Source organism: Orycteropus afer, unplaced genomic scaffold (assembly GCF_000298275.1).
Source record: "Orycteropus afer afer isolate SDZICR_OR568_19922 unplaced genomic scaffold, OryAfe1.0 scaffold00113, whole genome shotgun sequence".
NCBI lineage: Eukaryota > Metazoa > Chordata > Mammalia > Tubulidentata > Orycteropodidae > Orycteropus > Orycteropus afer.
Genome location: NW_006921700.1, coordinates 6,598,689 through 6,611,644, shown reverse-complemented (window position 1 = coordinate 6,611,644; position 12,956 = coordinate 6,598,689). Strand labels below are relative to the sequence as shown.

The 12,956-nt window shown below is 44.7% G+C and overlaps 1 protein-coding gene across 1 annotated transcript in view; it reads right to left on the bottom strand.

Annotated features, from left to right (window-relative positions):
• LOXHD1 (lipoxygenase homology PLAT domains 1) overlaps positions 1 to 12,956 on the bottom strand; it is a 179,416-nt gene that overhangs the window by 123,174 nt on the left and 43,286 nt on the right. The window contains exon 5 of the mRNA XM_042781382.1: positions 850 to 948. Within this exon, the coding sequence (XP_042637316.1) occupies positions 850 to 948 (99 nt within the window). The remainder of the gene's footprint in view (positions 1 to 849; positions 949 to 12,956) is intronic.

Sequence of the window (12,956 nt, the reverse complement as noted above, 5' to 3'; positions counted from 1 at the left end):
TTGAATTCTTTAATACACTGTATACAAAATTCATAGGCATCTGTAGCTTTTCTGACTGCTATATTAGCCTGCTCAATTGGTAGAAACAGAAGAAAACCACCTTTCTCAGTTCTGCTGGCCTGAACTTCCTGCCAATACCTGCAGCTGTGTCAGTGTCCCCAGTCTCTGCCTCACCTGTGAGGTCAAGTATAATTCTATCCCCAGCCCCATTTGGACTTGCTCCACAGAACTGCATTGAATCAGGCCATGCCTAGCCACTTCTCAAAATATCACTGAAGATGGTCATGGAGCTCAGAGTAGATGAGAATGGGTTCACTGGGGTTATAGAGACTGGGTCTGCTCGTAGTCTAGGATGCAGGACAATAGTGCCTAAGGCGCTTGACTGCTAACCAGGAGGCTGGCGGTTCAAACCCACCAGCCACTCCTCGGAAAGAAGGTTGGGCAATCTACTTCTGTAGTGATACTGCCTCGGAAACCCAACGAGGGGTCACTATGAGTCAGCTCCAACTCAACGCCACATAACAACAACAAAACCAAGCATACCTTATTCTGAAAACACATCACACACATACTTCTACAACACAAAATAGGCACCCTGGTGCCCAGGGAAGGTCAAGGCAAGTCATATCAAGGAAGAGGAGATGCTCAACAGAGGAGCCCAGAGGGGTCCCCAAACTGTCTTCCTTCTCAGCTGGTTCCATCAAGCTCCACATATTCTTTCCTTTTTTTTTTTTTCATGAGCTTGAGCCCACTGTTAAATGCTACCATCTCTGCATGGAGTATAGAAAACAACTCTCCTAAGAAGCAGTGCTGGGCAAAGCTTGGGGAGGAAGATTTCAAACCCATTACCTGTATCTCCATACTCTCCAAAGATGTTGATGACGACATCAGCATCTGTACCTGCACCAATTACATCACCAGTGTACACCTTGACTTCATACTTGTTACCTGGGAACAAGGACAGAGAAAGCCTCAGCTCATTAAGGATCCTGAGAAGAGAATAATGGATGCTCCACAGTAATACCATCCTGTCTACCCTTCCTTCCAGTAATTCATGAATCAGCATCACTACTGTCAATAACAGAGCAAGAAACTAGTCATTTGATGGTGGCTCCAAATGGTCATCGTTAAACTGTATGCATGGCATAAACCATAGGTAGAAGGGACCTTCTGTATCCATCTACTAACCTGTTGCCTTGCAGTGTGTGAATTATCCCACACCTAAGACACCACCCTGAACCAACCCACCAGCATACTTCTCATAAAAAAAAAAAAAAAAAAAAAAAAAACCTCACTGCCGTCAAGTCAAATCCAACTCATAGTGACTCCTCCTTTGGATTCCGAGGTGGTACCTCTACAGAAGTAGATTGCCCAATCTTCCATCCAAAGAGCAGCAGATGAGTTTGAACTGCCAGCCTTCTAGTTAGCAGGCAAATGCCTTAGGCACTATGCCACCAGAGGTCCTATATCTCTCATGGACTATTGAAATAGCCTCTAACTGAGTCCCCTGAATCTACTCTACCCTTTCCAATCTGTTCTCCACACTGAAGCTATAGTGTAGAAATTCACCAGGGAAACTGGATTCTGTAGATGAAAATCAAATTTATATGTAAATTGTCAAGTCCATAACCATTGCAAAAGCTAGAGGCACTGATAATGGCCAGCAAATACATGCTTAGGAGTTACCTCTTTAAAAGACCTGCACATAGGAGTCCAGGGAGGAATGGACACTGGGAAGAGGTAACTATGGGGAGGAAGTGGGAGGGGAGCTATTGCGCTGTGGTAAACTGTGGTCAATGTCATGAGACAAAGATATGTGAAGTGCTATATGGAAAGTGAATTTGCACTGTAAATCTTCACCCAAATCACAATAAAAAATAATAATAATAATAAAAATTAAAAAAAAAGACCTGCACATGCTTCCTGTATCTTTGTTCCACTCATTGAACAGAAATTCGTTCTCTGTAATTCCCAAATGCCTCAGCCTTGGCTATGGCTTCTAGTGGGGAAGGAGCTCAATGTGAACTTGACAATACAATGAGCTCTTCCCAGGTCTCCCCATGTGGAACCTGCCTCCGGGTGGGAGCAGAGGGCAGGGGTTGGTGTGTGTGGTCAGGGTTGGTGTGTATGGTCAGGGTTGGTGTGTATGGTCAGGGAAGGGAGACTAGTCTTGATCTCTGTGGTGACACCAACAGCTCCAAGGGCTAAGGCAGCTCTCCCTTCCCACTTCCCTTCCTGCAGTGGATTTCCTCCCCCTACCCCCTCATCCCTTTTCATGCAGCAGGATCTTTTTCCAGATATATGCCCAATATACAAAATTGATAAATTTCATATTGATAGATTTGGACACCCAGAGTCCCAGCCCCATCCCCATCTCTTTCCTGAACTTTGGGACAGTTGGCAGCACTAGTTCTGCATCTTAGGGGTTGAGCCTTTAGCTCATAGCCTGGCTGAGGGTGAGCAAGGAGCCGAGAGAAGAAGAAAGGGCAAACCATGACCATGTATAGGGTTAGTAGACAATGTTTCTACAAGCATATTTGTATGTGCTATAAGAATGTCCAGGTGTGTAGTAGAGCTAACAAGGGGCAAGGTTGTGGTGACTTCTTGGCCACAGCCAGCTACCCAGAGGGAGTGAGTAGCTGGACCTGTGGGCTCGAGACCATGGTTACATGGGACATGGAGTTCAATTGGTATAACATACTACACAAAAACATTGTTCTACACCCTACTTTTATGAGTAGCAACTGGGATCCTGGAAGCTTGCAAGCAGCCATCTAGAAGCAATGATTGGTCTCTCCTCATCCAGAGCAGAGAAGAATGAAGAAAATCAAAGATGAATGGAAACAATTAGTCCAAGGGACTGGTAGACATGTAGTCCTGGGCCTGTATGAACATGAGACTAGAGGAACTAGATGATGCCTGGCTACCACTGTCAACCACTTGGAGGGGAATCAGTGCAGGAGATCCTGAATGGAGTGGGAGAACAATGTGGAACAAAACTCAAAATCATAAAATAAAAATTTTAAAAGACCAGGTTTGCTGGTCTGATGGAGCCTGGTGAGACCCCTGAGACTATGGCCTTGAGCCACCCTTCAGGTCTGAAATTGAACTCATTCCTATGGCTTCCAGCCAAACAATAGACAGGCATGTGGGGTGAACATTTACATCAGGTAGATATACTGCTTGGAGCAGTCAGTCATGAGAGAACAGAAGGGCAGCGTTTGCACGGAGAGACAGCTGGGGGAATGGGGTCAGGCTTGCATGGGAGGGAAGGACACACGGAAGAGGTAACTACAGGTAGGAAGTGGGAAGAAAGCTGTTACATTGTGGGGAATTGCAGTCAATGTCATGAGACAAAATGTGTATGAGCTGCTGCACAGAAGATGAATTTGCTCTGTAAACGTTCACCCAAATCACAATAAAAATTTAAGAAAAAAAAATGAAGAAGAAGAAAGGACAAGTTGAGGAGAGAGAGCGAAGAGTCCAGCCCCTTTCTTGAATAAGCTTGGGAAAAACAGGGTCTGGTGGTGAATTATAAGAATTTTTGCCCAAGCCAGCTCTAGATTGGTGTATTATGAAATTCTCTCTGGTACTGGCATTCCTCTGGCCTTTCATCAGTGGGGCACAAATGGCTAAATGCTCAACTACTAGCCAAAATGTTGGCAGTTCAAACTTACGCAGAGGCTCCTCATAAGACACTCCTGGTGATGTGTTTCCCAAACGCCACAGCATTAAAAACCCCACGGAATGCAGTTCTACTCTGCACATATGGGGTTGTAATGAATCGGAATTAGACACCTAACAATACCACCACCACCATTAGCCCAGAGGGTACCTCCCATTGAAATCAGAGAAACTGAATCCTTTCCACAAGGCACTTTACTGCCCTCTGTTGGATATCTGCCATAAATCCACAAATCCACAATGTCTATCATGTGATAGGTGTGAGTTCAGCAATCCTGTCTTGCCAGCATGACTACCTTCTACTAAAGGTCAGTGTGAGCTCGGAAGGTCCAAATTAATGAGAACACTGACCCAAACAATATACAACGAGCCCAGTGAATAAGCTAATCAAATGGTGTCTAACAGAGTCACACAGAACTGAACTAGGGCCCTGTGTGGGTGGAACTGGTTGCAGCCTAAAGACAGATGGCCCGCACAGTGGAGGGCTGTCTGTGTCCTTCTTGCCCCGCCCAGCAGAAAACAAGCCAGCCTTGCCCTTTCTTCCCTCTGCAGACTGCATGGCAGAGACGCGAGGCGGCTTCCTCCAAACAGGAAATCTATCCCCGCAGGCCAGGCGGAAGCTGCCCTCGTGGGCTTCCAGAAAAGGCAGGCATTGGCAGGCCCGCTCTCTCCTGCGCCGGGTGCACGGGCCACCCCCGCAGCCTCCCCTGCACACTGTCTGGGAACAGTCAGCTCACAGCAGTGACAGAACACATCTCCAGAGAGCCGCCGTGGGCTTTGGGGGGAGGTACAGCCACGAGGGGGCCGGAGTGAGCCCCGAATCCTGGTGCCGCCTGCGGCAGCTGAACCAGCAGAACTGCTCTGTGTGTTCCGAGGACAGAAGTCGAGCATACGCCCCATAACGAAGCACAGCACGCCTCACTTTCCACGTGGAAGGCAAACATCCCACACCCAACGTGTTTGCGCCTCCAAGCTACTCACGTGGTCCTGCTTTTTTAGGAAGCAGAGAATCATGAATGAACTGGTGGAAGGCGATTCTTGCCCTCGCCTTCACTCCTTCCCAAATGCTGTTTGTTTCATTAGAACATGGCTTTGTTTATTGTAGCAGGTGAGGGGTGGGGAGTGGGGATTGGAAGGAGGAGGATTTGGTTTGACGTACCCCACCTCCAGTAGAATCCCCGATGGCTCACACCCCGACACCCCTCACTTCCGCTCGCTAAGAGCCAAGATGTCTACGTGAGATGTCACAGGCGCTGCGGAGGACTTGATGAATATGGTGAGGGAGAGAAATTCGGCGGGGCTGCCCTAGGGGTGGGCGAAGAGAGAGAATGTTCTCTCCCAGCCAGGGAAGGTTCCCTAACTACTCAGGCCTGCAGAGGTAACAAGGACGGGAGGTCAGGTCCTGGCCACTGTTACGGGTAGAATTGTCTCCCTTCCTAAAGATGTATTGGAGTCCTTGGTGGTGGTGTTAGGTGCTGTTGATTCAGTTCCAACTCACAGCGACCAGGTAGGACAGAACAAAACACTGCCCAATCCTATGCCATCTTCACAGAGGTTGCTGTGCTTGGGCCCATTGTTGCAGCCACTGTGTCAAGCCATTTCATTGAGGGTCTTCCTCTTTTTCACTGACCCTCTAGTTTACCAAGCATGATGTTCTCCAGGGACTGTGGCCCATGATAACATGTCCAAAATATGTGAGGTGAAGTCTCACTATCCTTGTTTAAAAGGAGTATTCTGACAGTACTTCATCCAAGACAGGTTGGTTTGTTCTTCTGGCAGTCCACGGTATATTTGATATACTTTGCCAACACATAATTCAAATGCATCAATTCTTCTTTGGTCTTCTTCAGTCATTGTCCAGTTTTCCATGCCTATGAGATAACTGAAAATACTATGACTTGGGTGAGATGTGTAACTTAGTCCTCAAAGTGACCTCTTTGATTTTTTAACACTTTAAAGAGCTCTTTTGCAGTAAATTTACCCAATGCAAGACATCATCTGATTTCCTGACAGCTACTTCCATGGACTTTGAGTGTGGATCCAAATAAAATTAATCCTTGACAATTTCAATCTTTTCCCCATTTATCATGATATTGCTTACTGGCCCAGCTGTGAGGATTTTTGTTTTCTTTATGTTGAGGTATAAGATATACTGAAGACTGGAGTCTTTGATCTTCATCAGTAAGTGCTTCAAGTCCTCTTCCCTTTCAGCAAGCAAAGTTGTGTTGTCTACATATCACAAGTTGTTAATGAATCCTCCTCCAACCCTGATGCTGCATTTTTCTTCATATAGTCCAGCTTCTTGGATTATTTGCTCAACATACAGACTGAATCAGTATGGTGAAAGGATATAATCCTGACATACACATTTCCTGATTTCAAACCATGCACTATACCCTTGTTCTGTTTGAACGACAGCCTCCTGGTCTATGTATGGGTTCCTCATGAGCACAATCAAGTGTTCTGGAATGCCCATTCTTTGCAATGTTATTCACACTTTGCTATGATCCACACAGTTGAATGCCTTTGCATAGTCAATAAAACACAGGTAAACATCTTTCTGATAATCTCCGCTTTCAGCCAAGATCTATCTGACATCAACAATGATATCCCTCATTCCACATTGTCTTCTGAATCTGGCTTGAGTTTCTGGCAGTTCCCTGTAGATGTACTACTGCAATCATTTTTCAATTTTCTTCAGCATAATTTTACTTGCATGTGATATCAATGATATTGTTCAATAATTTCTGCATTCTGTTGGATCACTTTTCTTCGCAATGGGTACAACTATCAATCTCTTCCAGTTGGTTTGCCAGGTAGCTTTCCACATGTCTTGCCATAGACGAGTGAGTGCCTCCAGTGTTGCATCCATTTGTTGAAATAGCTCAACTGGTATAATATCAATTCCTGGAGCCTTGGTTGTTTTTTGTTTTGTTTGTTTGTTTTGTTTTGTTTTTTGCCAATACCTTCAGTGCAACTTGGACTTCTTCCATCAGTTCTTGATCATCTGCTACCTCCTAAAATGGCTGAACATTGGCCAATTCTTTTTGGTACAGTGACTCAGTTTATTCCTTTCATCTTCTTTTGACACTTCCAGCATCATTGAATTTGGGAGCTCTGGTGGCATAATGCCGAAGGCATTTGACTGCTTACCAGAAGGCTGTGGTTCAAACCCACCAGCTACTCCTCAGAAGGAAGATTGGACAATCTACTTCCATAGTGATAGTCTTGGAAACCCAAGGAGTGGTTGCTGTGAGTCAGATCTGACTCGATGGCAGTGGCTGGGTGGGTAGTGTGCATCATTGAAATTTTGCCCATAGACTACTTCCATATTGCAATTCAAAGCTTGGATTTTTCTTCAGTTCTTTCAGCTTGTTTCAAGCATGTTCTTCCCTTTTGGTTTTCTAACTCCAGGTTTTTGCATATTTTGTTATAATACTTTAGTTTATCTTTTTGAGCTGCCCTTTGAAACCTTCTGCTCAGCTCTTTTACTTCAACATTCCTTCCATTCATTTTAGCTTACTGCGGTGTAGTAAATTACCTGGTATGGCTTTTCTAGCCATAAGTCTTTGTAAACTCCATGGTGGGATTTGCTGTGAGAAACTGAGTAGCTCCAATTGTTAAAATCATCCACCTGGGGTATTTCTGTTGGGAGCAGCACAAAGTAATATTCTGGGAAGTTAGCTCTCTCTCAGGTGTATAGAATTCTGATGTTGGGATTGGTTGGTTTGGCCTCAAAAAGGAGTCCTTCTAGAGGCAGAAGGAGTCTCTCTGATCGCTGGCTGAGAAAGACATGCTGCTGAGAGAAACACACTCCTGAGAGACACATGCTGCTGAGAAAGAGACACCAAGAGACACATACTGCTGGGAGAGAGACTGTTGACTGAGAGACGGTGGACTGAGAGAGACTGAGTATTGTTCCTGAACTTGAATTGTAGCCTGGTGCTTCCCTAATAAACCTCATAATCTGTGAGTTCTGTGTGGCCACTGCAGCAAATTATCGAACCCAGCAGAGAGGTGGTGGTGCTGCAGGAGGAACGGTTGGTGTCAGGGTTGGTGAAAGGACTGGAGGGAGGTGGCATGTCTGGCCTCACAGGGATAGGCCTTGGGCTACTGAGGGTGATTCTGTCTTCCTATTGTGTGGTTAGAGGAGGTAGGAAGATGTGGCCTCCTTGCCCCTTTAGCACTTACTCTGTGTTTAAGAGCAAGTTTCAGTTTCTTCTGATGTATATTTTGGTCTTTTTTTTCCTGTCTTTTTAATGACTTTTTGCTTTCTTCATGTATGATATCCTTGATGTCATCACACAACTCATCTTGCCTTTGGTCATTAGTGTTCAATGTGTCAAATCTATTCTTGAGATGGTCTCTACATTTAGGTGGTATATACTCATGGTCAAAAGGAGCTCTGGTGGCACAGTGGTTAAAGCATTTGGCTGCTAATCAAAAGGTCAGCAGTTCAAACCCGCCAGCTTCTCAAGAGAGAAATGAAGCAGTCTGTGTCCATAAAGATTTACAGCCTTGGAAACCCTATGGGTCAGTTCTACTCTGTCTTATAGGGTTGCTATGAGTTGGAATTGACTTGTTAGCAGTGAGGTTTTTTTTTTTTTTTGTTTTTTTTTTTTTTGACTTATATTCATAGTCGTACTTTCCTAACCCCCAGAAAATTAGAATATAATCTTATTTGGAGATAGGCTGCAGTGAATTGCTTGATGTGGCCCTTCTAGCCATTGTCCTCCATTCTGTGGTGTTTCGTAAATCCCATTATCCATGCCTGTTTGGGGTGGTGTGGTAGTTAAGGTCAGGTATCAACTTGGCTGGGCAGCTGGTAGTAGTCATTCCCTACAATGACTGGCAATCGACTCTGTGATGGGATTTAGGTTAATTCTGTTGGGACAACACAAGTGGAATGTATCTTGAGTCCTGCCTTGCTGGAGGGTATAAAAAAAATCACCACCCTTAGCTTCCCGGAGGGTTTTACCTACGAATCTCCTGGGAAGATTCGCTTGCCTCTTGCTCCAGCTTTGATCCTTGGCTTATCGTCATCTCACCCCTGGATTTGGGACAGCCGCCGCCGTCTGATCTGCTGATCGAGGTTCATCTAACCCCGAGAGTTGGGAGGATCCGCCAGACCTACTCACGGACCTGGGACTCGCCAGCCTGCCAGCCTCCACCACCACTATGTGAGACGAACCCTTGGGTGTCTGTGAGTTCTGTGAGGCGTTACAGCGAAATTCAGAACCCTAAGACTGGGGAAATTACTGGGAGGAGGAGGAGGGGTTAATGTCTGAGATGATGGAGTGGCATGGTAGTTTGGACATTTGGGACATCTTTGACCTCCGCCTCATGGGGACCAGCCTCGTGCTGATCTTTCTAAGAGAAATTGTTCAAGCATAGGCTTATTGCACATGTAATTAGTTAAATCAACATGAGGTCATACTGGAGTAGGGTTGGCCCTAATCTTTTTATGACTAATGTCCTTATAAAGAGAGAAAACAGAAACACAGACATAGAAGGAAGATGATCATGTGAAGCCAGAGGCAGAGATTGGAGTGACGCTGCCACAAACCAAAGAATACCTAAGAATGCCTAGGCCCACCATAAGCTAAGAGGAAAGGAGGACTTTCCCCATAGAGCCCTCAGAGAGAGTGTAGCCCTGCTGAGACCGTGATTTCAGACTCCTGGCGGCCAGAACTGTGAGAAAATGCATTTCTCTTGTTTAAGCTACCCAGTTTATGGTACAGTGAAAGCTGTGAAAGCGGGAACTCAGTGGGACTGAGTTGTTTTTCCAAGTCGTGAAAGTTTTCTGCCTTTGGCATGGTACAGTCTTACCGCTTTTCTGTAACTCTCTATTAGTGGGAAGTATCTGAGTGTTCCTTCTCAGGCAGTTTCCACCTTACGCAGGTTCTGGCTTTCACACATTTTATAATACCTTGTTATGGCAGCCCCAGGAAACTAATAGAGCCACTAATCAATTAATGCCCACCCAGGCCTTGGACTCTGAAGTTCTCCCTTGCCCCAGACTGCTCAGAAGCTTTCCTTTTCCTACCCTGGTCCAGAAGCCCATCACTGCCCACCCAGGCTCTTGTGACTGTCTTCTCCTTGTCCCAGTATCTCCCATTTCCATATTTCCAGCCTACCCATCTCTTCATCTCCTTGCTCGAGACCCTTCAATAGGTCTCCATGGCCTCAAGAATTCAAAAAAAAAAAAATCCATTACCATCAAGTAATTCCAACTCATAGCAACCCTATAGAATAGAGTAGAACTGCCCCATACAGTTTCCAAGGCTGTAATCTTTAGGGAAACAGACTGTCACATCTTTTTCCTGAAGAGTGGCTGGTGGGTTGGAACCATCGACCTTTTGATTAGCAGCCAAGCACTTAACCACTATGCCACCAAGCTCTCCCCACACACTACTAACTCCTGGGACACATACCCAAGACTTGGACAACAGGAGAACAGACCCCAGGCCATCTTTTCCTGCTTTCCTCTCATAACTCCTTTTACCTCTCCAGCTCTCTCAACTTTGCATGTTATCTTTCCTAGAAGACCCTCAATCTCCCTGTTAGGAGATAGACACACTCATCTATCAAAATAATAATAAGAGCATCTAATGCTTACTGAAGGAGCTCTGGTGTTGGAGTGGTTAAGACATTTGGCTGCTAACCAAAAGATCAGCTGTTCAAACCCACCAGCCACTCTGTGGAAAAAAGATGAAGCAGTCTGCTTCTGTCAAGATTTACAGCCTTGAAAACCCAATGGGGGTCTCTGTGAGTCAGAATCAATTCAAAGGCAGCGAGTTTGGATTGGTTTGGGGAATGCTTACTGAGCCCCTACTATAGACCAGTCACATCTATTATCTCATTTAATCCTCAGAGTGATGGATTCTACTGTTACCACTGTCACCATTTTACTGATGAGACAATGGATACAAGAGGTTAAAGAACTTTACTAAGTTCACATAATTAGAAAGGATGAACTCTCAATTGTCATTGCACGCACCCTGCTAGATTGAGCTTAAATCCCAGCCTCTATCAAAACTACTGCCACCTATCAATCCTACAGTGTTCACTCTAGAACTCCCAGTGTCTTTATTGTTCATTTGTCACTTAACATGTGCTCAAACACAGGCCATAGATTTTACTTCATCTGAACCTGTTCACGTGATAATATTAAAACATCACTTAGTCGTGAAGTCCCTGAGTAATGGAAATGGTTAACATGCTCAGCTGCTAACCTAAACATTGACCATTTGAATCCCCCTGAAGCACCCTGGAAGAAGGGCCTGACAATCTACCTCTAAAAAATCAGCATTGAAAACCCTGTGGAGCATAGTTCTGCTCTGATGCACGTGGGGTCACTGTGAGTCGAGACCTACTCAACTGCACCTGGTCAATTGGTCGGTCATAGTGGCCCATGGATAGTAATCAAGGAAAAACACTTCTACCCCTTTCATCTCCCCCAGATAAATATGAAGCTAGTTTATTCTTCTAAGAAACAGTTCCATGTAAGCCTGATGCTGTCAGGTGATGAGACGTAGCAGGAAGAAGACAGTCTTTCACCTCCTTCAGCTCATCTTGCTCAGCCCACCCTTGCCCAATTCATTGCCAGGCCCTGCAGAGCTCCGTCTTCATGCCCCTCAGTCACTCGTTTGCCTTGTTCCCCATCCTGCTGCTTCACATGAGAGCCTTACCATCCACCTGAACCCTGCAATGACCTTGCAACTCTCCATTCTTCCCTTTCCAACCCAGACTCCACTCCACTGCTAGAGTTTATCTTCCCATAGCGCAGAAAGGGTTAGCAAGGGCTGGGGAAAACAGCACTTCTCACATGTCTCTGGAAGAACTAGCACTTCAGACAACCTTTTTGGGGGCCAGGTGGGTAGTGTGTGTCAAAAGTCTTACTATTCTGCAACAAAGGGTCTCTCCTCATCCAGAGCAAAGAAGAATGAAGAAAACCAAAGATGCATGGAAACAATTAGTCCTCGTGACTGGTATACCACGCAATCCTTAGCCTATATGACTATGAGACCAGAAGAGCTACATGGTGCCCAGCTACCACTGTCAACCACTCAGAGGGGTATCTGTGGAGGAGATCCTGGATAGAGAGGGAGAACAATGTGGAACAAAACTCAAAATCATTTGGAAAAAGAAAATAAAGGAGAGGGGGACCAGGTTTGCTGGTCTGATAGAACCTGGTGGAACCACTGAGACTGTGGCTCCTAGCTGGAATTGAACCCACACCTGTGGCTTCCAGCCAATTAAAGGACAGGCATATGAGTTGAACACGTACCTGTGGTAGATACACTCCTTGGAGAGAACAATTATGGGAGAAAGAGGGGCTGTTTATGCATAGGGACACAGTTCATGGGGCAAGAGTGCATGGAGGGATGAACACAGGGAAGAGGTAACTATGGGAAGAAGTGGGAGGGGAGCTGTTGCATGGGGGTAAATTGTAGTCAATGTCATGAGACAACGTGTGTGTGAACTGCTGTATGGAAAGTGAATTTGCTCTGTAAACTTTCACCCAAATCACAATTTAAAAAAAAAAAAAAGGTCTTACTATTTTGCAAACCTCTTGAGCCAACAATTCAATCCCTGTGCATAACAGTTTACACTAAGGAAATCATTGTGTTCCTAGATTAGCTACAAGGATGTCTATCATAGCATTACCAATAACAACAAAAAATTGGGAACAGCCTAAAAATATCCAAAATAGAAATTTCTTTGGGTAATTATATATCCACTCATAGAATGCTATGCAGCCATTTAAAATAATGATCTAGAAGATTATTCAGTGCTATAGTATTGAGTGAAAATACCTGGTTACAAAATTGAGTGTAAAACTATACCCTTTTAATAATAAATATGTAGTATTTAATACAGTCATGCATCAAAAATAAATAACAGGAAGGAAATTTACCATGATATTAACAAAGAAGTCCCCAAGGTAATACTACATAGTGATTAAGTTCAAAGTTCTGGATTTAATCTTGGTTTCATCACTGGCAAGAAAGTTATGTAACATCTCTGTGCTTCATTTTCCTTCATCTATAAAATGGAAATAATAATAATATCTCCCTCATGGAGTTGCTGTGAAAATTAAATTAAATGTGTAGATAGATTGATAGTTGGATAGGTGTGTAGGTAGGTAGGTAGATACATACATGCATATGTAACTACATAGATTATAGTTAATCTAGAGCAGATCACAGGGAGCTCTGGTAGCATAGTGCCTAAGGACTGGACTGCTAACCAGAAGGCTGGCGGTTCAA